The sequence below is a fragment of the Eptatretus burgeri genome, chromosome 11, assembly GCF_056783735.1.
Source record: "Eptatretus burgeri isolate ZD-2024b chromosome 11, Ebu_testis_v1, whole genome shotgun sequence".
Taxonomy (NCBI): domain Eukaryota; kingdom Metazoa; phylum Chordata; class Myxini; order Myxiniformes; family Myxinidae; genus Eptatretus; species Eptatretus burgeri.
In genome coordinates, this window is record NC_140971.1 from 101,191,509 (window position 1) to 101,218,963 (window position 27,455).

At 45.8% G+C, this 27,455-nt stretch overlaps 1 protein-coding gene across 5 annotated transcripts in view; it reads left to right on the forward strand.

The window, feature by feature from the left end:
• Positions 1 to 9,635: 9,635 nt before the first annotated feature.
• LOC147017777 (alpha-mannosidase 2x-like) overlaps positions 9,636 to 27,455 on the forward strand; it is a 272,410-nt gene continuing 254,590 nt past the window's right edge. For 2 of the 5 annotated variants that reach the window (XM_085847682.1, XM_085847684.1), the window contains exons 1-3: positions 9,674 to 10,215; positions 22,750 to 23,040; positions 24,707 to 24,851. In XM_085847682.1, the coding sequence (XP_085703808.1) occupies positions 10,084 to 10,215; positions 22,750 to 23,040; positions 24,707 to 24,851 (568 nt within the window). In that variant the 5' untranslated portion in view covers positions 9,674 to 10,083. Of the gene's footprint in view, positions 10,216 to 22,749; positions 23,041 to 24,706; positions 24,852 to 27,455 lie in introns of all 5 variants that reach the window. The other 3 variants (XM_085847681.1, XM_085847685.1, XM_085847683.1) reach the window with 3 other exon arrangements.

A 27,455-nucleotide genomic window follows, 5' to 3' on the forward strand; every position in this document is an offset into this window, starting at 1 on the left:
TATTTGTAATGGGGCGGTGTAATTTGAATGTCTCTCTTGTTATTTATTTATTTATCATGGGGCGGTGTAATTTGAATGTATCTCTTGTTATTTATTTATTTATCATGGGGCGGTGTAATTTGAATGTCTCTCTTGTTATTTATTTATTTATCATGGGGCGGTGTAATTTGAATGTATCTCTTGTTATTTATTTATTTGTAATGGGGCGGTGTAATTTGAATGTCTCTCTTGTTATTTATTTATTTATCATGGGGCGGTGTAATTTGAATGTATCTCTTGTTATTTATTTATTTGTAATGGGGCGGTGTAATTTGAATGTCTCTCTTGTTATTTATTTATTTGTAATGGGGCGGTGTAATTTGAATGTATCTCATGTTATTTATTTATTTATCATGGGGCGGTGTAATTTGAATGTCTCTCTTGTTATTTATTTATTTGTAATGGGGCGGTGTAATTTGAATGTATCTCATGTTATTTATTTATCATGGGGCGGTGTAATTTGAATGTCTCTCTTGTTATTTATTTATTTGTAATGGGGCGGTGTAATTTGAATGTATCTCTTGTTATTTATTTATTTGTAATGGGGCGGTGTAATTTGAATGTATCTCTTGTTATTTATTTATTTATCATGGGGCGGTGTAATTTGAATGTCTCTCTTGTTATTTATTTATTTGTAATGGGGTGGTGTAATTTGAATGTATCTCTTGTTATTTATTTATTTGTCATGGGGTGGTGTAATTTGAATGTATCTCTTGTTATTTATTTATTTATCATGGGGCGGTGTAATTTGAATGTCTCTCTTGTTATTTATTTATTTGTAATGGGGCGGTGTAATTTGAATGACTCTCTTGTTATTTATTTATTTGTAATGGGGTGGTGTAATTTGAATGTATCTCTTGTTATTTATTTATTTGTAATGGGGCGGTGTAATTTGAATGTATCTCTTGTTATTTATTTATTTGTAATGGGGCGGTGTAATTTGAATGTCTCTCTTGTTATTTATTTATTTGTAATGGGGTGGTGTAATTTGAATGTATCTCTTGTTATTTATTTATTTGTCATGGGGTGGTGTAATTTGAATGTATCTCTTGTTATTTATTTATTTATCATGGGGCGGTGTAATTTGAATGTCTCTCTTGTTATTTATTTATTTGTAATGGGGCGGTGTAATTTGAATGTCTCTCTTGTTATTTATTTATTTGTAATGGGGTGGTGTAATTTGAATGTATCTCTTGTTATTTATTTATTTGTAATGGGGCGGTGTAATTTGAATGTATCTCTTGTTATTTATTTATTTATCATGGGGCGGTGTAATTTGAATGTATCTCTTGTTATTTATTTATTTATCATGGGGCGGTGTAATTTGAATGTCTCTCTTGTTATTTATTTATTTGTAATGGGGCGGTGTAATTTGAATGTATCTCTTGTTATTTATTTATTTGTAATGGGGCGGTGTAATTTGAATGTCTCTCTTGTTATTTATTTATTTGTAATGGGGCGGTGTAATTTGAATGTATCTCATGTTATTTATTTATCATGGGGCGGTGTAATTTGAATGTCTCTCTTGTTATTTATTTATTTGTAATGGGGCGGTGTAATTTGAATGTATCTCTTGTTATTTATTTATTTGTAATGGGGCGGTGTAATTTGAATGTATCTCTTGTTATTTATTTATTTATCATGGGGCGGTGTAATTTGAATGTCTCTCTTGTTATTTATTTATTTGTAATGGGGTGGTGTAATTTGAATGCCTCTCTTGTTATTTATTTATTTGTAATGGGGCGGTGTAATTTGAATGTATCTCTTGTTATTTATTTATTTGTAATGGGGCGGTGTAATTTGAATGTATCTCTTGTTATTTATTTATTTGTAATGGGGCGGTGTAATTTGAATGTATCTCTTGTTATTTATTTATTTGTAATGGGGCGGTGTAATTTGAATGTATATCTTGTTATTTATTTATTTGTCATGGGGTGGTGTAATTTGAATGTATCTCTTGTTCTTTATTTATTTATCATGGGGCGGTGTAATTTTAATGTCTCTCTTGTTATTTATTTATTTGTAATGGGGCGGTGTAATTTGAATGTATCTCCTGTTATTTATTTATTTATCATGGGGCGGTGTAATTTGAATGTCTCTCTTGTTATTTATTTATTTGTAATGGGGCGGTGTAATTTGAATGTCTCTCTTGTTATTTATTTATTTGCCATGGGGCGGTGTAATTTGAATGTCTCTCTTGTTATTTATTTATTTGTCATGGGACGGTGTAATTTGAATGTCTCTCTTGTTATTTATTTATTTGTAATGGGGCGGTGTAATTTGAATGTCTCTCTTGTTATTTATTTATTTGTAATGGGGCGGTGTAATTTGAATGTATCTCTTGTTATTTATTTATTTATCATGGGGCGGTGTAATTTGAATGTCTCTCTTGTTATTTATTTATTTGTAATGGGGCGGTGTAATTTGAATGTATCTCTTGTTATTTATTTATTTGTAATGGGGCGGTGTAATTTGAATGTCTCTCTTGTTATTTATTTATTTGTAATGGGGCGGTGTATTTTGAATGTCTCTCTTGTTATTTATTTATTTGTAATGGGGCGGTGTAATTTGAATGTCTCTCTTGTTATTTATTTATTTGTCATGGGGCAGTGTAATTTGAATGTCTCTCTTGTTATTTATTTATTTATCATGGGGCGGTGTAATTTGAATGTCTTTCTTGTTATTTATTTATTTGTAATGGGGCGGTGTAATTTGAATGTATCTCTTGTTATTTATTTATTTGTCATGGGGCGGTGTAATTTGAATGTCTCTCTTGTTATTTATTTATTTGTCATGGGGCGGTGTAATTTGAATGTATCTCTTGTTATTTATTTATTTATCATGGGGCGGTGTAATTTGAATGTCTCTCTTGTTATTTATTTATTTGTAATGGGGCGGTGTAATTTGAATGTATCTCTTGTTATTTATTTATTTATCATTCGGGAGGTGTAATTTGAATGCGTTGTTATGGGCCGGGTATTGGCAGCAAGCACGACCGCGAGTTGGAGCAGTAGAGTCGGCTCCATCGAACACCCGTAATTCATATCGTTACCCTCGGATAACTCCGAAGGTACGGGTCTCTTACAGGACCGTGAATCGTCAATAATTACGCCACGTGGGACAGGGTTATTTGCCAATCTTGAAAATACCGAGAGACCCAAGTGGCGAGCTACCGAGGAATCCATACCCTCGACGGAGCTCGAGCGGAACGAGCCGTGAGCGTGCTCGAACCGTGCATAACCCGAGTGGATGGTTACCGAGGTCCGTCAGTCCAAAAGTACAACTACGGCGGCAACGGCCTTTTTAATCACCCAACACGCACCGTGCTAAACCAATGAAGAAAAGGACAAAGACGAGCTGAAACATTCAACAATTTGGGTATTTATTTACAATAGGTGGGGAAGGAACACATAAAGGGCAGAGTTAAACTGACAATAAAGGATGCAAATCAGGTACAGCAAAAGCACTTAACCAGTTGCTGCTTAAACAAGACAGGCCCGCACACAGACACACACCCAAAGAAAAGAGATGGACCTCAAGGGTCTTTATTATTCCCTCAGCTCAGAGGGAAGTCGAGCTGAGGGACGAGAACGTGGCTGGCTACCTGGCCGTGAGCGCGTGGCTGGATGTCCACAACTTCCCGGAGCTCCAGTTGCCAGAAGACGGACCAGGGCAGCCAGACGCAGACCAGCGCCAGCGACGAGATGAGGCCAGACCAGCGTCGAGCAGACCAGACCAGGGTCGGTGACGAGATGAGGCCAGACCAGCGTCGGGCAGACCAGACCAGCGTCGGCGACGAGATGAGACCAGACCAGCGTCGAGCAGACCAGACCAGTGTCGAGAGATGGGATCCGAGAACCAGACCAGCACCAGCGAGATGGGATCAGACCACGCGCTCGAGCAGACGGGGCACAATTATTTGTTCTCCTTTCCTTCGTCGTCCTTCTCGGGCGTGGTCCGCTCATGCGTGGCCTGTTCTCATTGGGTGGACCGCTTGTCGTGGCTCCGCTTTCTTGCAACGGACCGCCCCGGCTCTGATCCGCTCATCGCCCATTGGCCGCAAAATGACGCATTCTCTCATTTGGCGCCAGGCCAGGACGAAACGCTTCGTGAGCGTGCGAATAGCGCGGACAATTCCTCGAGCAGGCGTTGTTGTTGTAGTAAAAAAAAATCCTAACTATCAAAATAACTCCGCAGCGCATGAACATCCAATTCCCACTAGACGAGGGACGGGACCCTAACTAGAAACACACACTTCCCGATATAACTAAGCTATGGGGATGGCTATCTGTCTGTGTGCACAGGGCTTCCAAATTCGTAACAGTATCTCTTGTTATTCATTTATTTGTCATGGGGGCGGTGTAATTTGTATCTCTAGTTGTTTTTTTATATCTTTTCAGTTCCACTCCTTATTCATTGACTTCATACCTTTGTGACTTCAATAAAACACTGGAGTTGGGAGGCTATTCCTGGACTTCCATTTCGTTCTTGAATGGAGTTTGGCGGCTGTCTAAATACGTTCTGTTACACACAGTGAGGACAGACAGTACACCCATGATTGCCCAGTATGATACTGTTGCGGTTCTCGGAACTGCATGCATCCAACAGGGAGTGGTCCCAAGACAGTTATTCCATTAATATTGTTGCGGATTCGCGCCCGCCGGCATGCGAACGGCCACGTAACTCGAATCGCGGCACGTCGCCCACCGGATGGACAATTCCGTCGTGACCCTCTCGGACTAACGCCGGGAACTAGTCACGGGTGGGCCTTTCGGCCTCACCACGATCGTGCCAATCGGCCCCCCGCGTGGGATAGGGTTGTTCGCCAAATTCGACCTACCTAAGTACCCACACGGAGGGTAGACCAGGCGATCGTACCTCGCCGCAGGTCGACTTCGAACACGGGCCACTTTAAGCGACCCGTTCCGTACTATCGGGATAACCGAGCGGTGTTATCGTCAACCTCGACGGTTCCGATTAATTATCGGGCGTATTTAGCCCACGACCAATCCTTTACGTGAAGTAAGATGGAGATTCAATTAAAGAAAAGACGAAGCGAAACGGGAAAAACAGTTCAACATAAAGCACATTTATTCCGCGGCAAACGGAAAGCACACATATACAATTACAACAATTATGCACCAAAAGCAAATGTAAAAGTAACACAACAATTATGCACAAAAAGCAAATGCAACAAAAGAGAAACACAATGCAGATCTACTACCGACTACGCGAGCACACGGCAACACTTACACAGTTTTACTTCACAGACGGCGCCGACAACACATATACTCCAAAGCAAAAGAAAAAGGAAGAGGCCACCCTCAACTACAAGGGGGCAGACGTGGTCTGTGGGCGCGAGACCGGGCAGAGCCTACCCCTCTTGGCTGCTGCGCTGCTGCTGCCACGCTTCGCCGCCGCCACAACGCGCCCGAGCCCGAAACAGAAACTCTTCTCTCTGTCGCTGCCACACCTCTCCAACTCCCCCGATCCGCTCCGCGCTTGGCGCTTTCAATCTCGTTTCGCCGCTCTCGTCATGACCGTCCCAGGGAGCTCGCCGCCAGAGAGCCAGAGCGCGCGCGATCCAGCAAGCACGCGCAATGCAGAGCCCAGAGAGAGACAAAAACCTCAGCGTACACACACACACACACACCAGAGCCTGCGCCTCCTCCTTATATCTCGAGCTCCGCCTTGGCTGCTGCGCTGCTGCTGCCACACTTCGCCGCCGCCCCTTCTTCCAGCAAGCGCAGGAAACTTCCAGAAGAGAGGCGTTTTTTCTCCTGGATCGGGGCCTTTCTTTTGCCTTTTCCAGAGCTTTTTGTTCCTCTCGCAGGGTTATTCGTTGGGAGGAGGGGGTGAGGCCGTCGTCCATTCTCCCTCGATGAATGCCAGGCTTCTGGCAACCATGTGCTGAGATGGAAATGCGATGGCGGTTGTGGTTGAGGCGGTTGTGATGGTGGTGTGATTGGGCGGTTTTGGTTAAAGTGGTTGTTGTGAAAGCGGTTGTGGAGAAGGTGGATGTTGTGAAGGTGGCTGTGGTTGTCGAGATGCGGTTGGTGGTGGTTGTGGTGGTAGTAATGGCGGTTGGTCCAAAATAAAGATAGTAAAAGAAAAACGGCTATCTTGAAGGGTCGCAGCCCGAATGAATGACATTTATTCCCTCTAAACAACGGGTTTGGGCTAACTACACATATACTTACAGAGATATCTCACCTACGGGACTTGAATGGTGGTTTGCGAATTTCGTCAACCACAACAATATACATGTAGATAATCCCTTCCCTTTTGTCTAGTGGGACAACAGGGGCATGCGTTGCGAGGATCTCATAGCTAAGTTTTCTTACATCATTTCTTCTTCTTTTCATTTTTCACTTCATTCCTACTCTTCTTTTCTGATTATTCCCCAGGTAAGTAAATCTGAGCCACGTGCACCCTGCCCTGTGAGATGGGTCCTCAGCAAAAGCCAAGCAGGCAATACACTCACACCCCTCCGAAGAAAACACAGCCTCCCAAATGCACACGCAGCGGTAATTTCCACCCAGTGGACAGGAAACACACCCAGCACGACACCCAAGCTGCATGGAACATGTATCGAGGCCGATAATTGAAAGGCAACCCCACGCCACATTGCGTGGGATGAGAGTGTGCAAGGCGCAAGTGGTGTGTTCCTTTCATCCCATTTCTGGACTAATTATATCGATCGGGTTTTGCCCCGCGCACACCATAGCAGAATTGGGCAAACGCGAGTGCTGGCCATGTGCGTCATGGTGGATCCGCACGCACTGTCCGGAACGTGCGCGAAGGCAGACCCGTGTGCCGCTCGCGACTTTGTTATCGTACAGAGCAGGGCACGAATGTACCGTCCACTACACCTTGTTATCGTGCAGAGTGGGGCACGAATGGACACATCTTACTGTGTATGCGTGGGTTCGCCATCACATCTTACCTTCTCATCTCTACGGCCAGCGAAGCTGCGATCGGGCAGAGGCATGTTGTGCAGCTCTGGCCATGTAGCGCACACGGACCGGGCGCGTTGGCCAGCGCTGGTCGGGGGCGCCCGAGCGGGCGTGCGGGACTGACACTGCCCTCGGCCAGTAATCAGGGCATTGCCCGGGGGTTCTTGCAAGGCAAGTCATGATGCGGAGTTCGGTGTGGGCGATTCGTATCATGTCGTGGGGTCGGAGTGGGACATCTTTGCGGTGTGGGGTCACTTTGCCGGAAGTGGAATGTTGCTGCTTCCGGCCATTGCGGCCGGGCCGTGCAGGGGGTCGGAGCCAATCGGAGCACCCGATTCGGGTGATGTCACCGAGTTTCGGGGTGGCCCCCTACCCTGTGCCGCGGGGCCTATAAAGGTCCGAGCGGATCCTTCTTTCTCTCTCTGCTGCCCTGCCTTGCCTTCCATTCAAGCTGGACCTCGACTCTGCCTTCTGTCGTCATCACTTTGACTCCGCCTTCTGTCGTCATCGCTGGGCTCCTCCTCCTCGCCTACCACTCCATCCACTTGCTCTGACTCCACCCTCCCAACTCAAGCCCCTCCTTCATGCCCACGGTCTTGACGCGAGCTGCCCGAAGCAGGAGACGACGCGCCAGCTGTCAGGTGGGTCCCGCACCACGGAGCATTCCCCCCAAACATATTGGTGGTGCGTTCGGGGACTGCGTATCAATTATACAAATGTACCGAGAGACCGTAGCCTCAACTCCTCTGCTGTCTTACCTCAATCCCTCTTCATCGGGTTTTCTGTCTGTGTGTGAGTCCTGGTGCCTGTCTATGTAAGTAAGCCTGCAGAAGATTGTTATTATTATTTTCGGGTTAAGTCTGCTATGCGTCCACTTTTATAAGTTGCTTGTTTATTGCTGCACCACACCTCTCCCCCTATCTCTGCACAACACACCCGAATAAATCCCTTGATCGTACCACATGCTTTCCCTCGCCCATTGTTAATAAATTACTATTAGAAATGTTCCCTGCTCGTTTTTGTCTTTTCCTTCATTCATCCAGCATGATCCGAATCCTAGCTTAGCCGGGACTTTATTTCTAACAATCCGTTCCCTTTTAGCCGGTACGTTCTTAGCAGTCTCACTCGGCCGCATCCGATCCGGTAAAGTGATTCGGTTCGGCCAAGGCGTACCAAGGGCATGTTCCCCGGTAATTAAATCACGTAGTTATTTTTCGGTAACCGGATTAACTAAACGGAGGACCCTAAGTCACGTGGTTGAGTTATTGGCGTCCACGCTCGGTTAAGCGACCCGCCGCGTCACGGAATTATCCGTGTGTGACAGCCTACAATTCCGGGGAGTTTGGTGGGAGCCGAGATAGCTTCCTCCCGCCCCCCCCCCCCACAGTGGTCTTCTCACTCGACCCCCGGCCCACAACAATACGAACACATCTTCCTTAATGTTGTCTCTTGTATGGGAAGCGTGATGTGTTGAAGGTCCACAAAATAATGCAAGACCCATCACACCCACTTCACTGTTGTTTTTGTTTTCATCGTTCAGGCACAATGATCAACGTTACAACGATCAACGTCACAACGATTGGTGAAGGAGTCTTGTAACCTCTCAATTGTGCTCATTTCCGATTATTCATTTACCACATATAGTACAAACACAACCTCACACATCGATTTAAAGGTAATGTTAATGCTCATCTAAGGACAACTGTCAAGGGTGAAAGAAGAGTTTGTAGAAAAAGTTTACCACCTTAGCTAACTTCTCCAAACATAGACCCTGTGAAAATCTCAAGGAAGACGAGAGAGAGGGGGTGGGGGGAGGAAGACCAGAAAGAGGGGGTGGGGGGGAGGAAGACTAGAAAGAGGGGGTGGGGGGAGGAAGACTCGAGAGGGGTGGGGGAGACTAGAGAGGGGGTGGGGGTGAGGATGGAAGATGAGAGAGGGGGTGGGGGAGGAAGACTAGAGAGAGGGGGTGGGGGGAGGAAGACGAGAGAGGGGGTGGGGGGAGGAAGACGAGAGAGGGGGTGGGGTGGAGGAAGTTTGACTCAAGAGAGGGGGAGTGTGAGAGCCTGGCAACGCCGGGTACCTTTCTTTGCTTGTACTGTGTAAAGTTCTCACGACGTTCCCCAAATCCTCAAAAAAAGAAAACGAAAAAATATTCGGAATGGAATGGATTACAAAATTCCCGGAATCGCCCATCACTCGCTGAATACAGGTTTTAGTTTCGGAAGTGGTTTCATTCCCGGTACAGGGCCCTAACACCTCCCTTGATCACTGACTCCTCTTGCCGAGCGCCCGAGCAAGTGACTTGCAAAGCCGTTGATACGGAACGGCCGGCTTGGCAAGCCGCTTCCTCACGGAACGCACACCAGGACGGCGGGAAGTTGCTCAAGTTCGATTGGGGATTGAAATGCAAACAAGAAAATTGGAAATGAGCTCACTCCCTCGCAGTCCATTTCCCGCCGTTAATAATTTTGCGGTGTATGTGTATGATGAAATCTGAGCAATTGGTTTCTCATCTCGTTATTGTTTTTTATTATTATTTTTTTTAATCCCTGACTATTTATGCCGTCAATCTTCATTGAAATACAAGTACAACAATTGTGTAAGTTATAAAAGTTTTAGTAACCAATAAGGCGAAGCGACCAATGAGCCGTCAATCTTTCTCTGCAATGTTGGCGGAAGAGGAAGGAATCGGGATAAGAATATTACCGGTGTGAAGTGTCTTGTCTGACGAGAAACAATTTTGGCAGTTCGCAGATTCATTGGTTTTTCTCCTTCCCAACAAAGCGTTTCTCTTCAGCATCTGTGGCGATAAAACTTTTTATTCTTCTTCTTCTTCTTATTTTTTTCAAATGAAGATTTATTTTGTTTAAAAAAAAAATCTAAAAAGCCACAATCGGTGGAGAAAGAATGTTGTTTTTGTCCTGAGCGCCGGTACGGTCCGTTGTGACGGTCCGTTGTGACGGTCCGTTGTGACGGTCCGTTTCCCCAGAGTGAAGCGATTCTCGAGGTGGAGCACGTGCTGCAGCTCGTCATGAAGTACTGAGATCAACAGCTCGAATCGGATCGACCTCGCACATCCATAACCACCATGCGATTCAGGAAGCTCCTGAGTGTGTGCTGCGGGGCCGCGTTCTGCATCGCCGTTTTCTCCCTGTACGTCATGCTCGACCGGGTCCAGTACGTACGACACGTCGATAACCAACCGGAACACTTGCCCAAGGTACTTGCGAGCACCATTCCAATTGCTAGAACTGCTGAGCTCGTGTCCGAAGTGTTCCGATCTTCCTGATGCATTCATTGTGGCCTACAATCCTACATCCGTTAATAAGGATGAATTTTAATTTCCCATACAGTCGGATCATGTAAAACGAATTTCTTCTGCACTGTGTCGTTTGCTATTTATTAAATAAACAGGCAAATGCAACCTGTCGCTTCACTGTTAGGGAATATTAGTGAGGAGGGGGGGGTGTAGTACGAGGGCGGAGAGGGTGAGGGGATGGGGAAGCGAGGAGGGATGGGGAAGCGAGGAGGGATGGGGAAGCGAGGAGGGATGGGGAAGCGAGGAGGGATGGGGAAGCGAGGAGGGGTGGGGGAACGAGGAGGGGTGGGGGAGCGAGGGGGTTGTAGTGCGAGGAGGGGTGGGGGAGCAAGGAGGGGTGGGGGTGTAGTACGAGGAAGGAGAGGGTGAGGGGAGGGGAAGCGAGGAGGGGTGGGGGAGCCAGGAGGGGTGGGTGTGTAGTACGGGGAGGGGAAGCGGGGAGGGGAGGGGAAGCGGGGAGGGGAGGGGAAGCGAGGAGGGGTGGGGGAGCAAGGAGGGGTGGGGGTGTAGTACGAGGAAGGAAAGGATGAGGGGAGGGGAAGCGAGGAGGGGAGGGGAAGCGAGGAGGGGTGGGGGAGCCAGGAGGGGTGGGGGTGTAGTCGGGGGAAGCGAGGAGGGATGGGGGGAGCGAGGAAGGGTGGGGTGTAATACGAGGAAGGAGAGGGTGAGAGGAGGAGTAGCGAGGAGGGGTGGGGGTGTAGTACGAGGGAGGAGAGGGTGAGGGGAGGAGCAGCGAGGAGGGGTGGGGGTGTAGTACGAGGAAGGAGAGGGTGAGGGGAGGAGCAGCGAGGAGGGGTGGGGGTGTAGTATGAGGAAGGAGAGGGTGAGGGGAGGGGAAGCGAGGAGGGGTGGGGGAACAAGGAGGGGTGGGGAGCAAGGAAGGGTGAGGGGGTGAGCAAGGAGGAGGGAGTGAGGAGGGAGCGAGAAGGGGTGCAGAAAGGGAAGGCAGCGTGAGGGGAGAGCCCTATGGACATAGCCACTGTTCAGACATAACCACCATCTCGATACGTCGAGGGGAGGGCAAGGTAAAGCAGCGTGAGGGAAGCGTCCACATGGACATAACCACCATCTAGATACGTCGAGGGGAGGGCAAGGTAAAGCAGCGTGAGGGGAGCGTCCACATGGACATAACCACCATCCAGATACGTCGAGGGGAGGGCAAGGTAAAGCAGCGTGAGGGGAGCGTCCACATGGACATAACCACCATCCAGATACGTCGAGGGGAGGGCAAGGTAAAGCAGCGTGAGGGGAGCATCCACATGGACATAACCACCATCTAGATACATCGAGGGGAGGGCAAGGTAAAGCAACGTGAGGGGAGCGTCCGCATGGACGTAACCACCATCCAGATACGTTGAGGGGAGGGTCTGTCTGGACATAACCATCGTCTGGACGATGGGTATACTAAGGGGTGGAGGAGCGAGGAGGGGTGAGGGAGGAAAATAAAAAGTGTGACAAAGGCAGGGTGAGGGGAGGACAACGGAAGACAACATGAGGGGAGGATCCATCCAAACGTAACCACCGTCCAAACACACATGTAAATAACCACCATCTAGACACAGTCGTGGCCAAAAATATTGGCACCCTTGCATATTTTTTTTCAAACAATGCACCATTTCTTCCAGGAAATTGTTCAGATTATATATTCTTTTGGTATCCACAGACGTATTTATTTGGTTTGCAGTGGAACAAACAAAAAAAAGCTGAAAAAAATTACTAAATCTTCGCTTATTCCACACAGAAATCCTAAAATGGCCCGGACAATATGATTGGCACCTTTTAGAAGTCGTTAGAAATAATTACATTTCAAGCAGGTGATTCTCCTTTACTTTAGAATTGAACTCACCAGGGGTGAGTTGCAGGTTCCTGCAATATAAAAATCATTCATCCAACCAGTTTGAATAGAGAAAAGGAGTCATTCTGCTGTTTTATGTCACTGTGTGTAACACAATGAGCATGGAGAAAATAGAGAAAACTACAGAATTGCCTGAGGAGGTCAGACACAAGATTGTAATCAAGTATGGACAATCTCAAGGCTACAAGTCCATCTCCAGAGACCTTGATGTTCCTGTGTCCACCGTACACAATGCCATCAGGATGTTTATGGCCCATGGCACGAGCCAACCTCCCTGGATGTGGCCGCGAGAGAAAACTTGATTGAAGATTGCAGTGAAGGATTGTTTGAATGGTGGAGAAAGCACCTCGATCAACTGCCAAACAGATACAAGCTGATCTTCAGACACAAGGTACCACCGTTTCAACTCGCACCATCTCGATGAAAGGGGGTTCTCTGGAAGGAGACCCAGGAGGCCCCCACTACTGTGTGAGAGAGAGAGAGAGACAGACAGACAGACAGACAGACAGACAGACAGACAGACAGACAGACAGACAGACAGACAGACAGACAGACAGACAGACAGACAGACAGACAGACAGACAGAGAGACTTTTTTTTTTTGACTTTTATGTCCTTTTATTATAAAATGTACAAAAAGAAACAAGTGATGCAACATTGTGCAGATTCAATCAAAATGTGAATCAGAAACAGGAATAACTTAAGATGTTAAATTAATACAAAAGGAATAAATTTTCTCCTTCCACTCTGCACAATACTTCAATTTTACACCATTTATCAATGAAGTCATTGATTCACCAAATCTCTCGATAAAACAGGAATTCCATTTTGAGACGGGCACACACAGAGCCTTTAAAGGCAAGCAGAGCGCTGCATTCCTGTGAATCAACACCAGAAATCATCCTCTTGCGAGTGATGTATATTGCGAGTTTCGCTTCAGCGAGCAGGAAATTATCAACTTCAATTCTGACATTCTTGTTGGATACAGGTATACAGAAAATAAAACAATGGAATGAAAAGCAAAAGCCTAATCTTTGGAAAAAAAAGTTTCAAGAGTTTAAACAGTGGGATCAACCTTTGACAACCAACATAAGCATGGAAAACATCCTCGGATTGATGGCAAAAAGGACATTCATCGGACGAAACAAGGTTCAGTCTTTTAAGGAATCCGTTTGAAGGCAAGGAATAGTGTGCGAGTCTCCACTGTATGTCTCCAGCACGTTTAGATACAGGTGATGTGTACATGGAAGACCAGGTGGGAGATGATGGAACCCTGTGGGCAGAAGCTCTTTCCAGTGGGTAGTCAGTGCATTATTGGGGTTGGCAGATGTAATAACATTGAGACATTGCACACACATAGCAGTCTTTGTACATGTTTGTAGAGGCTTTATGGAAGGAGCGTTAGAAAAAATGAAATCAGGGAAGTCAGGTTGTGTTGTACTTGCACCTTGAACATCATGTGATGGAGGCCACGATAAATTAAAAAGTTTGAAAACTTTAACAATTGAACGTAGAATTAGTCCAATTATTCGTGTTGATTTAACATTGCAAGCTTCCAATATCTGGTTCGGAGTCTGCCATTCAGAATATATGTGATTGACAAAGTCTTCCACAAGGAAGAAGCCAGATTCAATGAAGGATTGAATGAGGGACCTGCTTTGAAAGTCATGGTGAAAGAGGCTGTTGTAAAAAACAGGTTCACGCATGAAATTACTAAATTTATACGAATCCTTGTTTCATACTGGAAGGAGGCATTGACTGGCATTTAGGAGACTTTGATAGAAGGAGGGCAGAAAGGAGGTGTCAACTCACTGCAGGTCAAGTAGAACAAGTTCAAGTCCACACTTGAGCTTGCCAGCTTGCAGGAGCAAACAGGAAGCCAGCGGCCGCCAGGACAGGACCTCCTTGTATAGAAGTTGACGTAAGGTAGTCAGTCGAAAGGACAGTATTTTGCTGGTAATGTCCACAAGTCCTTGACCGCCTTTTTCTAGCGGAACACTCAGAAGATCTGCTCGGAGCCGGTGCATACCATTCCAGAAAAAGTTAACAAGGATTCGTTGCAAATTCATGATTAGTGATTTGGGGGGTTGTAAGGCAATCATCCGATGCCAGAGTTTGGAAGCAGCTAAATTATTGATTATTAGCACTCTACCTCTGTAAGATTGTAAGCTGGATAAACTTTTCCAGCAATTAAGGGTGTGAAAGATTTGATCCACCATCTGGTCCCAATTTTTTAAAGAAAAGGTCACGTTCCCGAGAAAAACACCCAGATGTTTAACACCATCATGCCTCCACTGCAAGGCATTAGGCAGCGGAGGTGGGATAAATAACTCTGAAGGACCAAGGCACAACGCTCTACTCTTTCTCCAGTTAACAGTAGCAGAAGATGCAAGATTAAAATTTTGTAGAGCATTTGTAAGAGCAGCAATGTCAGATTGAGTATTGACAATTACACACAGATCGTCAGCATATGCAAGAACCTTAACTGAAGGTACCACTGAAAAACCAGAGAGTTTGTGGCGTTAATGAATGAGCAAGGGTTCAATGAAAAGGGAGTGCAGGTACCCAGAAAGAGGGCAACCTTGTCTAATTCCTCGCTGATCTGGAAAAGGTGAACACAAACTGTTATTAATGGTTAGTAGACTGGAATTATTGTGATACAGCAACTTAATGCAGGAAATAAAGAAAGATCCAAAGCCAAACCCTTTTAAAACTTCAAATAAATATGAATGGTCAACGTTATCGAAAGCTTTTTCTTGATCGAGAAAAATCAGCTCAGCATTGACGTTCTGACAATGGCAAATCGAAATCAAATCACGAACAGAAAATGTATTGTTAAATATTGATCGATCAGGAATGCAATAGGACTGGTCAGGAGTTACAATGTGTCCTATTATAACTTTTAAACGATTGGCAAGTTATTTGGACAGGATTTTATAATCAGCAGAAAGTAGAGAGATTGCGTGCCAGTTCTCAACAAGTTGAAGGTCACCTTTTTTGGGGATTAGTGAGAGGAGAGCATGTCTGCAGCTCAAAGGAAGTTCACCAGCTTGTATGCTTTCTTGAAAGACTGTTAATAGATATGGTCCCAGCAGATCCCAGAAAGCGCTGTAGAATTCTACTGGCAACCCGTCTAACCCAGGTGCTTTGCTGGTTGGCAAGGTTTTTAAAACACTTGTAAGTTCATCTAAGGTTATTTCACCTTCAACAGTCAATTTCTGTGTTTCAGTAAGTGCAGGTAAGGAAGTAGTAAAATGATGTGTGTGGTTAACGAAGCATGCTTGGCAGAATAGAGGTTTGAAAAATAATTTTTAACAGTGAGTTTAATATCACTCGGATCAGTCAGCGTCTTTCCATCAGCAGAAAGCAAGGATAATATTTGTTTCTGATTTTTGGAAGTTGTTTCCAACTTGAAGAAGAAACTGCTGGGAGTGTTTAGTTGCTGTAGGTGAATCATTCTCATTCGAAGGAGTGCACCTTTTGCCTTCTCGACCAATAACTCATTCAGAAGAGCTTTCTTTTCATGCAACATTTGCTACTGTCAATTGTCATTAGAGGAGGACACTGTATTTTGCAAGTTTAGAATTTGTGTTTTCACTAATTCTATGTCAATGTCACGATTCAGAGTACTGTGTTGTGAGAAGTTTTGACAGAAAACTCCAATTTGAACTTTGGTATTGTCCCACCACTGACGTTGACAAGAGAACTTCTGATCGTTCGTGATGTAATGTGCCCAAAAGGTTTTAAAGGAAGTAACAAATGAATCATTTTGAAGAAGTGCTGTGTTAAACTTCCAATAAGGGCTCCCCCTCTTAACTGGTGGCAGTTGAAACCGCATAACAACAACATGGTGATCAGAGAACCCAGATGGGAGAATTGAGGTGTTTAAGACAAGGTTAAGAAAATGATTGGAAACGTAGAATTTATCAAGTCGAGCTGAAGACACTCGATTGTTAGAACAGCGACACCAAGTAAATTGTTGTTGCGTCGGATGTTGCAGTCGCCAAATGTCAGTCAACTTGAATTTTGAAATGGAGTGAGCAAGAGCTCTCGTCCTGGCTGCATGTGGCTCAGGGCCATTCCTATCAAGAGGGGGGTTTATTGTACAATTAAAATCACCTCCGAGACATAGAAAGTGGTCGGGGGGGATATTAGCAAGAAATGATTTGAGACAATCAAAAAAAGAAGATCTTTCAGGATTTGTGTTGGGAGCATATAGATTGACAATGGTGAAAAGCTGCTGACGAATGGAAAAGGTCAGGGAAGCTAAATGTCCTTTTACAATTTCTTGGAAGGAGACTGAAGTTAAAGGAAGAGTTTGCTGAAAGTCGATGGCTATCCAGGCAATCGGACTTGAAAGACTACTGAAGAACCAATGTCCTTTAAGAAATAATTCCCATTCAGCTGAAGAAGAGTCAGTGGAATGAGTTTCTTGTAATAATAAGATATCAAACTTGTTGCACTCGATTAGTTGTTTAACTTGCACTTTGCGGAGAGAATTACGACCACCATTGATATTTAAGCTTGCAATGGATATTTTCATCGAAGGTATGAAGAGGGGAAAGGACAGAGGTCATCAGGTAGAACAGCATTAACCATTATTTTTGAGTTCGTTCCGAGCACGACTTAAAAATTTCCTCAAACGATGACGTTGAGGGTCGGTAAGATTGTATCGATCAGGTCTGGAAATCATTATTCGGGTCACTTGAATAAAGTCTTCTAGAACTGGAAAATTGTCTTTAATTTTGACATTCTTTTTTCGAAAACTTTTGTGCAAGAAGGTGTGAATAGTATCTGGGGAAATTGAAGAATCGTCTTCGAGCTTGAGAGAAGAAGTATCGCTACCAGCATCGCTTGAAACAGAGACAGAAGAAGATGTCCCGTCAGACTCGTATATCCCCATACGATCTGCGACAATACCCTGCTGTCCTTCAGCAGTGACTTGATTAGATATCACAGGCACGGCTGCCTCCAAATTACAATCAATCTGTACATCCGGTGTGGTGATTTTGACTGGGGTAACTGTACATGGGAGGGAGGTTCCATCAATTTGACCGGGGACCTCAGATTCGTCAGGCACGGTGGGAGTACCAGTTTTGTCAGTTCGGGTTCATGACATTTAGTGTTTTAGCATTATCATGACATTCGTAACACTGCTCTACATTATGGGGAGAGGCCCCCTTTTGTGAAGCGGTACATTCTAGGGGGTCAGGAATACAGTCTTTCGATATTAATGATTTGGCATCTACTCCATCATCATTAATATTATTATTGAGTAAAATATCCGATTTTTCCTCTTCTTTTAACAAGGCAAATTGGTTGGAAAGTAAGATTTCAGTGCCATTTATGCTCGTGTTGGTTGGTCGTTTCCCGGAGGGTGATACATTTCTGACAACAGACTTGCGTTTTTTAACTTTAGAAACAGTAACGAACCCCTCGTTTGTGGTGTCCATGTGTTCATTACAAGTGCTTGTGTCAACTCGTTCAATTACTAAAGGCCTATCTTGTTTATTTGTTGAAAGGGAAGCTGCAACATTCGACTGAAGCTCAACGTTATTTACTGAGTTGGTGATATTAATATTAAGGCAAGGATCGTCACCAACAGAATCAGTAACGTTGGGAAGAGGATCGTTCTGAGCACAGTCAGTGACATTGGAGGCAGAGACCTTACGAGCAGTGTCAGTAATGCTGGGGAGGGGATCGTTACCGACGGAGTCAGTAACATTGGGGGGAGGATGATCATTTCGGGTGAAGGTGATAGTATTAGTCTGAAAATCATTGAGGGAAGGTTGTTTCTGACTGAGTGGACAGAACTGTTTCATATGTCCAATCGCTCCACAACCAAAACACTTTAGGGTGTCGGTAGAGACATATACTAGATAGTTATGACCATTTGAAGTGAACTTCATAGTAACGTTAAGTGAAGCATATTCTTTTTTAAGTACCATGAATACTTGTCTGCGGAAGCTCATGACATGGCTTACCCATTTGTCTTTAAAGCCGACAGGGAGCATTATTAATGGGGACACACAATCACCATAGTATAGCGCTGCAAGGCTGAAAGTATTATGTCATTCTTTAGGAACGGTCGGAGATTACTAATCACTACCCTTTGTGCACAAGAGTCAAGGGGGTATGCCATTACAAATGTCCCAGAATCAAGCGCCAAGCCTTGTTCAACAATTGGAGCAACGAACGCTTCATCAGATACAAAAATGATCACACGCTTATTCATACGTGAAGCAGCACGTACCTTTTCAAAACCGATTATGTTCCCGATTGCCATGACAATCGCTTCCACCGTAACACCTTCCGGTGGAGAGCAAGCTATTCCGTGTTTACGGGTTAAATGCTCGAATGCAGCATATTGCTGTGAACGAGCAGCCGCCATGTTTAAGTACACGGGGCCCAACCTCCTCCCTACCTCGGGAAGAGGAAGTCAACAAGGCACTCCAACTTCCTCTGACTTTGGGAAAGAGGGAGTTTACGAAAACGAACTTAAAAGAAGATAACAAAATAAATTAAAATAAAACAGGTTCAAAGCAGAGAGCAAAACCTCAAAGCAAAATCTATCCTTAACCAAAATGGGTAGGCCATGCCCAAAGGGAGGGCCAGCTCTCACTCTTTCTCTCTCTCAACGATAACAGAGGAGAAAAACCACGAATAGAACCACCACAGAACACAACAGGAAGGAAAAGGGGAAGAGGGAGGGGGAGGGAAGGGACAAAAACGACACTGAAAACTCACCACAACACAGAGCAGTAGCCCACGGCGGCCATGACACCATGCCCAGAAAACAAACGACCAGCAGGGGGAAAGAGATAGATAGATATATATATATATATATATATATATATATATATATATGTATATATATATATATATATATGTCTATATGGAGAGAGAGAGGAGGGGGGAGAGAGAGGAGGGGGGGAGAGAGGGGAGGGGCAGAGAGGGGGGAGGAGAGATAGGGGGAGAGAGAGAGGAGAGATAGGGGGAGAGAGAGAGGAGAGATAGGGGGGAGAGAGAGAGGAGAGATAGTGGGGGGAGAGAGAGAGGAGAGATAGTGGGGAGGAGAGATAGTGGGGGGAGAGAGAGAGAGTGGAGAGTGGAGAGTGGAGAGTGGAGAGTGGAGAGTGGAGAGTGGAGAGTGGAGAGTGGAGAGTGGAGAGTAGAGAGTGGAGAGATATATATATATATATATATATATACATATATTTATATTGTTGTGGATTCCCGCCACTCCGGCGTGCGAGCGACCGCCTTTCGCTAATTTGCGGCCGCACGCGCCCACCGACCGTGGCAATCCAGTCGCAGATTTTCGGATCAACGCCAAAATCCAGCTACGGGTGTGTTTTCAACCACACCACAACCTTGTCAATGCTCTGCATGCGCGCTACAGGGTCGATCGCCGAATTGCTGATTTACCTAATTATTTGCATGGTCAGACTACCGAGAGGTTGTACCTCAACGGCACCTGTCCGGAAACGAGCTGCTTTAAGCAGCTCTTTCCGGTGCGATTGCCGAGCGTTTATTATCGCCAAGCTCCGTTGGACCCGATTATCTTATCGGCTATTAATAACCAGCTGTTTATTCTGAACGCAATGATGGCAGTTCAATGGAGGAAGGGACGCAATGAGCAGATGAATATTCAAACAATGAGGACATTTATTTATCCACGTATGCAAGCAATGAATGGCAATGAATGGGGGTAGGGGACAAGACGCGAGCAAAAAGACCTACAACCGATCTATCTCTGATTTACATGCACTGATAACAATTCACTACTTAACGGAAAAGGCGCCACAGACTTCCATGCAAAAACCCAGAAAGAAAAGAGAGAACTGGGCCTGTAGGCCTATAATGTTCCTCGGAGCATTGAAGACCGAAGGAGCTCCGCGAGACCGTGCAGGTTACCTGCTACCCTCGTGGTGACTCGCTGGGCCCTGGTTCAGCGACCCTCGGTGTGTCTCGTCGTCAACATGGCAGCTGGTGTAGCGGTGACTTGGTTGGTCCAGGCCTAGCCGTGCGGCCTGGTCGATCGGGCCTGGCCGACCACACCTCAGAGGAGCGAACGGGCCTTGCTCTTTTGGAGTTTATGCTCTCTTAAGAGCCCACTCACTCCTCAGCGTCGTTCGGACCGTCCCAGGGCCCGATCACCTCGGACCGTTATGTCGCTGGCTGGCGACTTCTCTCCGGCTGGCGACCTCTCTCCCGCTGGCAATCTCTCTCTGGCTGCCTCCACCGACCCACAACTCTGCACGGCACTGCAGGCTTGACTGGACTCCAGGCTCCAAACTCCGAACTGCAGACTCCAGACTGCCGACTCAACTCCGAACTGCCGACTCAACTCAACTCCGACCTCAACCCAACTCAACTGGTTTCTCGGCATTTCAGCCCGGCCTTTTATCGGGTTCGGGGGTGGTGTTTGGTCTTTTACCTTCGACCCTTCACCCCGGCTGGCTCCGCCCCTTTTGTCATTCTGATCCGATCTTGCCGTCAAACGCGGACGTGCTAGGAATCACCGGCTTTCGCTCCAACGAGGGAGTCCTCACGTTTGTCGGCAGAGATGCCGTTCGTTTGTGGATGCCGTTGCTGGCGAAAAGATGGCGGCGTTTGTGGAGATGAAGGTGAGGAGATGCTGTTCGTTGTGGTGAAGGTGGTGAGGAGATGTTGGCGGTTGTGGCGAAGGTGGTGAGGAGATGTTGGCGGTTGTGGCAAAGGTGGTGCGGAGATGTTGTTTAAAATAAAGATGGCAAAGAATAACACTCCCTCAAAGGTTCACAGCCCGGCGCACGAATAAATCCTGTGAGACATCGGTGGGGAAATCTAATCTGGACACACACTTATCGACATAACTGACCTCTGGGGGACCTGAATGGTGTTCTGTGAATTTCCACAACCGAAACAATATATATTGAGGGGAGAGGGAGACAGAGACAGGTGAGCTAGGAAGACGGTACTCCCAGTTTAACATCCATCCAAGAGATCGCACATACATTGATGAATAACCCTGCCTGTGAGGCACCGGGATGACAGTTTATAGCTCGGTCGGGATTCAAACCCAGGCTACACAGAGCGAGCATGCTTCCCTCTGCTTTCCTGTAATGACGTGGTGATTCATGACTTCATAAGAATTAAAAAGATTTTTTTTTTTTTGCTTTTCTTCCTCCGGTATTGATCTACAGTATCGCCATTGAAACTTGAACGTTCGCCAAGTGGCTTCACCAAACACTCCACGAAACTGTTTCAGAAACGTTTAAAAACGAAACATTCAATATTTATTTGTTCAATATCTATGCTGAAGTGACGGGTCATATAATGGAAGATTGTCCAAAAAGTGGAAATGTGTAAAATAGAATTTCACTTTTTCAGGGAGCCAGCCATTGCCTGTTGCACTGCAGAACCACACGTGGCCAACTCAGGCGAGTGAGTGGGCCTGACCTCTGTTCAAGTCAATCAATATGAAGTATTCAGTGACAGTCGGAATATTGTAGAGCGCTCAGCGAATGGCTTAAGCACTCAAGGAAGCAGTCCAAAGAAATGGCTAATAATGAACGACTGGCTTGGAAAGTAATGATCCATCATATTAAACACCTCCGGGAGATGCCCAAGCAATGGGAGAGCATTCGACAAATGAACACCTTTTTCTTCCTTTTTTAGGAGTCGGAACTGCTGCGAATTTCAATCCTGGAGCTGAAATTTTGTAATTCTGCTTATTTTATGAGATTCTCGAGGTCATAGCATGCGTGGAAATGAAGTAAAACCATGAAAGCTGGCGTCTTTGGGCGTTTATAAGCAATGCAATGTACCCAGCTATTTGTAGCAATGATGAACAGACATTCAATGAAATGAGCGAGGAAAGTGGAAAAAAATAAACTTTATCGTTAAGAAATCGTTGCGGCCTGTTCCAAGTCAAGGCATGGTTGAGCAGGCCAAAAAACATGGCAGCTTCAGACACCCAGCGAGGTAACCCAGGAAACGCCTTCGGCCTCCAAAGAGCGAGGTGGCCAATTGTCGCCTGATGAAAGGATATAATTTAATAAGGCTGGTAATTATCTTCGAAAGGGGTGTTTTAATTTACCCAAACACTAGATTTTCACTCTTGTACTTCCTTTGCGTTCCATTAGTGTGCATGCAAAGTTTCAGGATGCTCGGTTTTATAGTTTTGGAGTTATGGAGGAGACGCACCGAAGCGACCGATGCGCACACACACGCACACACCTCATTCCCTTCTCTCCTTTCCCCCTTTCCCCCTTGCCCTCTCTCCTCTCTCCTCTCTCCCCCTCTCCTCTCCCTTTTTATTTTTCACCTTGTGTGTGTTTTGATTCCTCATGATATGTCATGTTCCTCATTCATCCATCCATCCATCCATTGAGACCATTCTCTGTGCAGAGCGTTGGTGCTGCCTAAGCAGTCTCCTTGGCTGTTGAACGCAATCCTGGACGGGTTGCAACTCTGACACAGATGTTCCTCACGTTTACTGTTAAAATCATGTGGCTTTTACTGTCTCGATGAGTGTGTTTGTGTGTGGGTTTTCTTCATGCTTTCATCTGTTCGGTTTGCCTCTATCCATGTCAGGGTCAACTTTCTGAGCTGCAGGAAAAACTGTCACAGTTGGAGCATCTGCTGGAGGAGAACCATCAGATGATGAATCGTCTCCGAGATTCCGTCCGGGTGTTGAGTGGGCAAGAAAGTCAAGTCAATCAGTTGGCAACGGTGACTGCTTTGAAAGGACCTTGGCCCTGGCGACAGGAGAATGGCTCGTGGATGCTGCACTTGGACTTCAGAACATTGGAAGCTGGTCCCATCCTTGCTGAGGCAGACTGTCATTTTGCTTCGCGCATGGAACATGGCAATGCAGATATACAGGTCAGACATCGATCACTTCAATTGGATTCTTGCCAGAGGTCTGAATCTGGAATCTGAAGTGATTTATTCATCAGGAAAGGTTGGGGATTTGGGATATTAAAAAAAAACTTGTTTCGTTATTCACTCTGTTGGTGATTAAATGACCTGTGTTCTCTTGTTCAGGCTTTCTGGGAATAGCTTTCCATTTGTGGCGAGCTTTAACATCAAGCACTAACTATTTAATCCAATGATTGCTGTTTCCTACAAGTGGCCAAAGTTTAAATCTGTCCAGCTTGGGACACAGGACATTCAACCTGACTTTTGCATTTGTAATCTATGTAATAATATGCTTGTCATGTCTGTCTGTCAGTCACTTAAGATGACGGAATCTCGTACGTAACGTATCTCTGACGTAAAATGTCTCGAGATTGTGAATTCAACGTCATTTCGTCGTGATTTAATTTCAACGTATTTATGAATCATGAAGCAGATAATTAATTTCAGATCATTTATCAACACAATTGGTCTACTCACAATCGATTGGGAGTGGTAACGCCACGGAATTTCTGTGGGCTATGTGTCGCGAGATTGTAAATCAGACGTCGTTTCGACCGTGACTTCACACGCACCATACTTGCCATAACTTTGGGGACCAGTAATATCTGAGGGACGGCATGGTTCGACTGCCGGCAACACAGACACACAGACACACAGACACACAGACACACAGACACACAGACAAGCTGACGGGGAATGTCTCTTGTTGACAAATAAGATTAAAATGCATGGCTGTCTTTTTTTGCCTTATGGAGGAAGTGTGTTGAACGTCGACATTTCGAGATATGTTCATTACCGGGACGAAGACTATGGATGAAAGAACATGGGAATTGAAGCTTTTTCGTCGTCAAATTCGTATCAAATTCGTCAAGCATCACTATGTTAAGCGTTCAGCTGAGAACACGAACAGTCCCCCATATTCAAATTTGGCTTAGCGGTTCTGTTTTTGGCTTCTGCATAATGTTGCCATGATGTGCACGTTTATGAAAATTATTGCTGTGTTTTATGTGTGCCATCAGACATTTCATGAGGCTTTTGAATCGAATCTTTGCACACCCTATTATGTGTTGGCAGGATGTCCTAGAGGTAAGCACACCACCACTTAGCTATCGAGCCTGGGTTTGAATCCCGACCCAGCTATAAACTATTATCCTGTTGTTTCACAGGCAGGGTGATTTGTCAATGCGTATCCCTCAGAAGGACATTAAAGCTGGCGTCCCATCTGCTGGCATTACTTTGTGCATGTTAAAGATCATACGGTGTTCTTTGCAAAGAGTAGGTGAACTATCGCTGGCACCATGAACAACTTGCAAATTCCTGCTGTAACCTACAGGGGGCACTGCATCAGCAGCAAAACTGTGCCTCCAGCAAATGATGCTCTTTCCAACCATGTTCTGCAAGCGAAAGGGGGGAAAAACACTGTTACATTGTCATTTAAAATGTTATTCTTTATGTTGACTAGTTTAACTTTGTATTGCTGATTCAGTTCTTGTTCATGGTGAACTTCTAATTGAAGTGGTGATTGTTAAAAACAAACTGTCAGGTCAAATGTGAAAAAGTATATATTTTTAAAATCGGTTTTCCTAACTTTTGGACGCAAATACCACAATGCATTACAACTTCCCAACAGATGGCGGACATGTTCAATACGCTGCCTTTTGATAATCCTGATGGTGGAGTCTGGAAACAAGGTTTTGATATTCATTATAACAATGATGATTGGAACGATCAGTTGCTGCAAATATTTGTTGTTCCTCACTCGCACAATGACCCTGGTAAGTGGTTGTATTGGCAGTCGGTGATATGAAATTTTATTTTTTTCCTCTTTCAGCACCTCTTCATGTATTGTTTTTCATACTTGTCCCAGATAGTTATTACTTGGATTCTTGTTTTTCATTGTTCAACATAGAACACGTTTCTATCATGATTCTGCAACCACCAATGACCGGTAATTAAATCTTGCTTTATCTTCCACCGATTATATTGTTGCGGTATTCGCGCCCACCGGCGTGCGAACGGCCACGTAACTCGAATCGCGGCACGTCGCCCACCGGACGGACAATCCAGTCGTGACCCTCTCGGACTAACGCCGGGAACCAGTCACGGGTGGACCTTTCGGTCTCACCGCGATCGAGCCAATCAGCCCCCGCGTGGGATAGGGTTGCTCGCCAAATTCGACCTACCTAAGTACCCACGCGGAGGGTAGACCGGGCGATCGCACCTCGCTGCAGGTCGACTTCGGACACGGGCCACTTAAGCGACCCGTTCCGTACTATCAGAATAACCGAGCGGTGTTATCGTCGACCTCGACGGTTCGATTAATTATCGGGCGTATTCAGCCCACTACCAACCCTTTACGTGAAGCAAGATGAGGATTCAATGGGAGAAATGATGAAGCGAAGCGGGAAACAGTTCAACACAAAGCACATTTATTCGCGGCACACGGGAAGCACACATATACAATTCCACCAAATGCACACAGAAAAGACACAATGCAATTTACACAAAAAGCAAATGTAAAAGCGAAAACACAATGCAGAGCTAATACCGACTACCGGGCACACGGCAACACTTATACAATTCTACTTTACAGACGGCGCCGACAACACATACCCAAAACCAAGGAAAGAATACCCTCAAGGATGAGGCGGGCCTGAGGCCGAGACCGGGTCGCGCCTACCCGTCTGGTGATGAGACGCGGAGCGGCGATGGCGCCCCAACCCCGCGGGCCTCGCGGGCAGTGTCTGGTAGTGCGACCAAGGGGGCCCCTTTCCCACCCCCTATCTCAGCGTGGGGGGAAACAGGAGGGGGTTGCTGATGCTCGGGGTATAGAGGATCTTTATTATCCCTGGTGTGCGTCTCCACCTCGGCCAGGTCGCGCTGTCGGCCTCCCTCGGGTGCAGCTCCCTGCACGACGCGAGCACCCCCTCGTCTGGTGTCGCCGCCTTTCCACAGCTCGTCCCCTCCGTTCCGACTCCAACGCACACGACGAGCAGCTCCACCGCCCGCGAAGTCTTGACCCTCTGCTTCCGACTCTCCTACTCTCCGCCTCTGGACTCTCCGACTCTCCACTCTCCTGACTGACGAACACGGTCCTTTTATCCCCCCGTAGCTTCGCCTTTGACCCCCTCCCTTTGACCTTTCACCTCGCTCCCCATTGGCCCGAGAAAAAGTGGGCGTGAAGGCTTTTGATCCACAAATTTGCATATATCGATCGTCCTGGAGGCGGGGCCAAATCGCCCCTCGCTCACCGATTGGACGGCAAAAAGTGGGCGTGTGTCGTTTTTGATCCGTTTTTGAAGCACAAAATCCGTGATTTTGTACACGCTGTTCGACGCGCGCCCTGCACGAGTCCAACACCGGTACCCACAGCGGGGCAAGAACGGTGGCGATGCTACGGTTGTGAGGTGTGACGTGAAGGTCGTGGCGGTTGTGGTGAAGCGGTGGTTGTGGTTGTAATCATGGCGGTTGGTCCAAAATAAAGATAGTAAAAGAAAAACGGCTATCCTGAAGAGTCGCAGCACGCATAAATGACATGTATTCCCACTAGACAACGGGTTTGGACCTAACTACACATGTACTTACCGAGATACCTCACCTACGGGACCTGAATGGTGGTTTGCGAATTTGGTAACCACAACAATATATTTGGGGCTTGGTGCATAGATAGATTTAAGTATGGTGTTAAGTAAAGTACACTTGGTTCTCAATTTACATTCTTTCAATTTATTTTTTTTTGACTTAAAACCTTAGACGAGCTCTTCTACGAGCTCTTTATAGCTCTTCCACGAGCCTAGAGCAAGTATTAAAAAAAACACACACACACAAGACAAATTAATGAACAATTTTCCATTTACACCTCGTTCTTTTCGAGTTAATGTTTCTTCACGTGGAAATTTTTTTTTACATTTCACGTCTGCGCGCAATGGCAGTAGAAGTACGACATACAGTAAACAACTTCTCTCGCCCTCAGTCGCGTGATCTGTACTGTACTTGAGAGGTATCGTCTGACCAATTATAGTATTTTGTGCCAAACTCTCCAAAATCCCTTCATCATGATTGAAAACGACCCTCAAGTTTTACATCTGAGACTCGCATGAAGAAGGCTCATAAAGTTATTAATTTGGGCATTAACATTGACGCGGTGAAGCGATTTGAGCGTGGCGAGCGTTTGGTGGACATTGTCCTCAGTTTAGGGAGGAAGGCTGAGCGTGCGGACAATTACTTGTAACGTCATCAAAATGAAGTCGAATACAATAAAGTTGAGTGCCTCATCATCTCGTAAACATCAACCAGTGGTCATCGCGTGCTTTATTAATGTGCTGTTTTAACGTATCGCACCCATTTCATTAACCTCCGCCATCGAAGATGGACGGAGG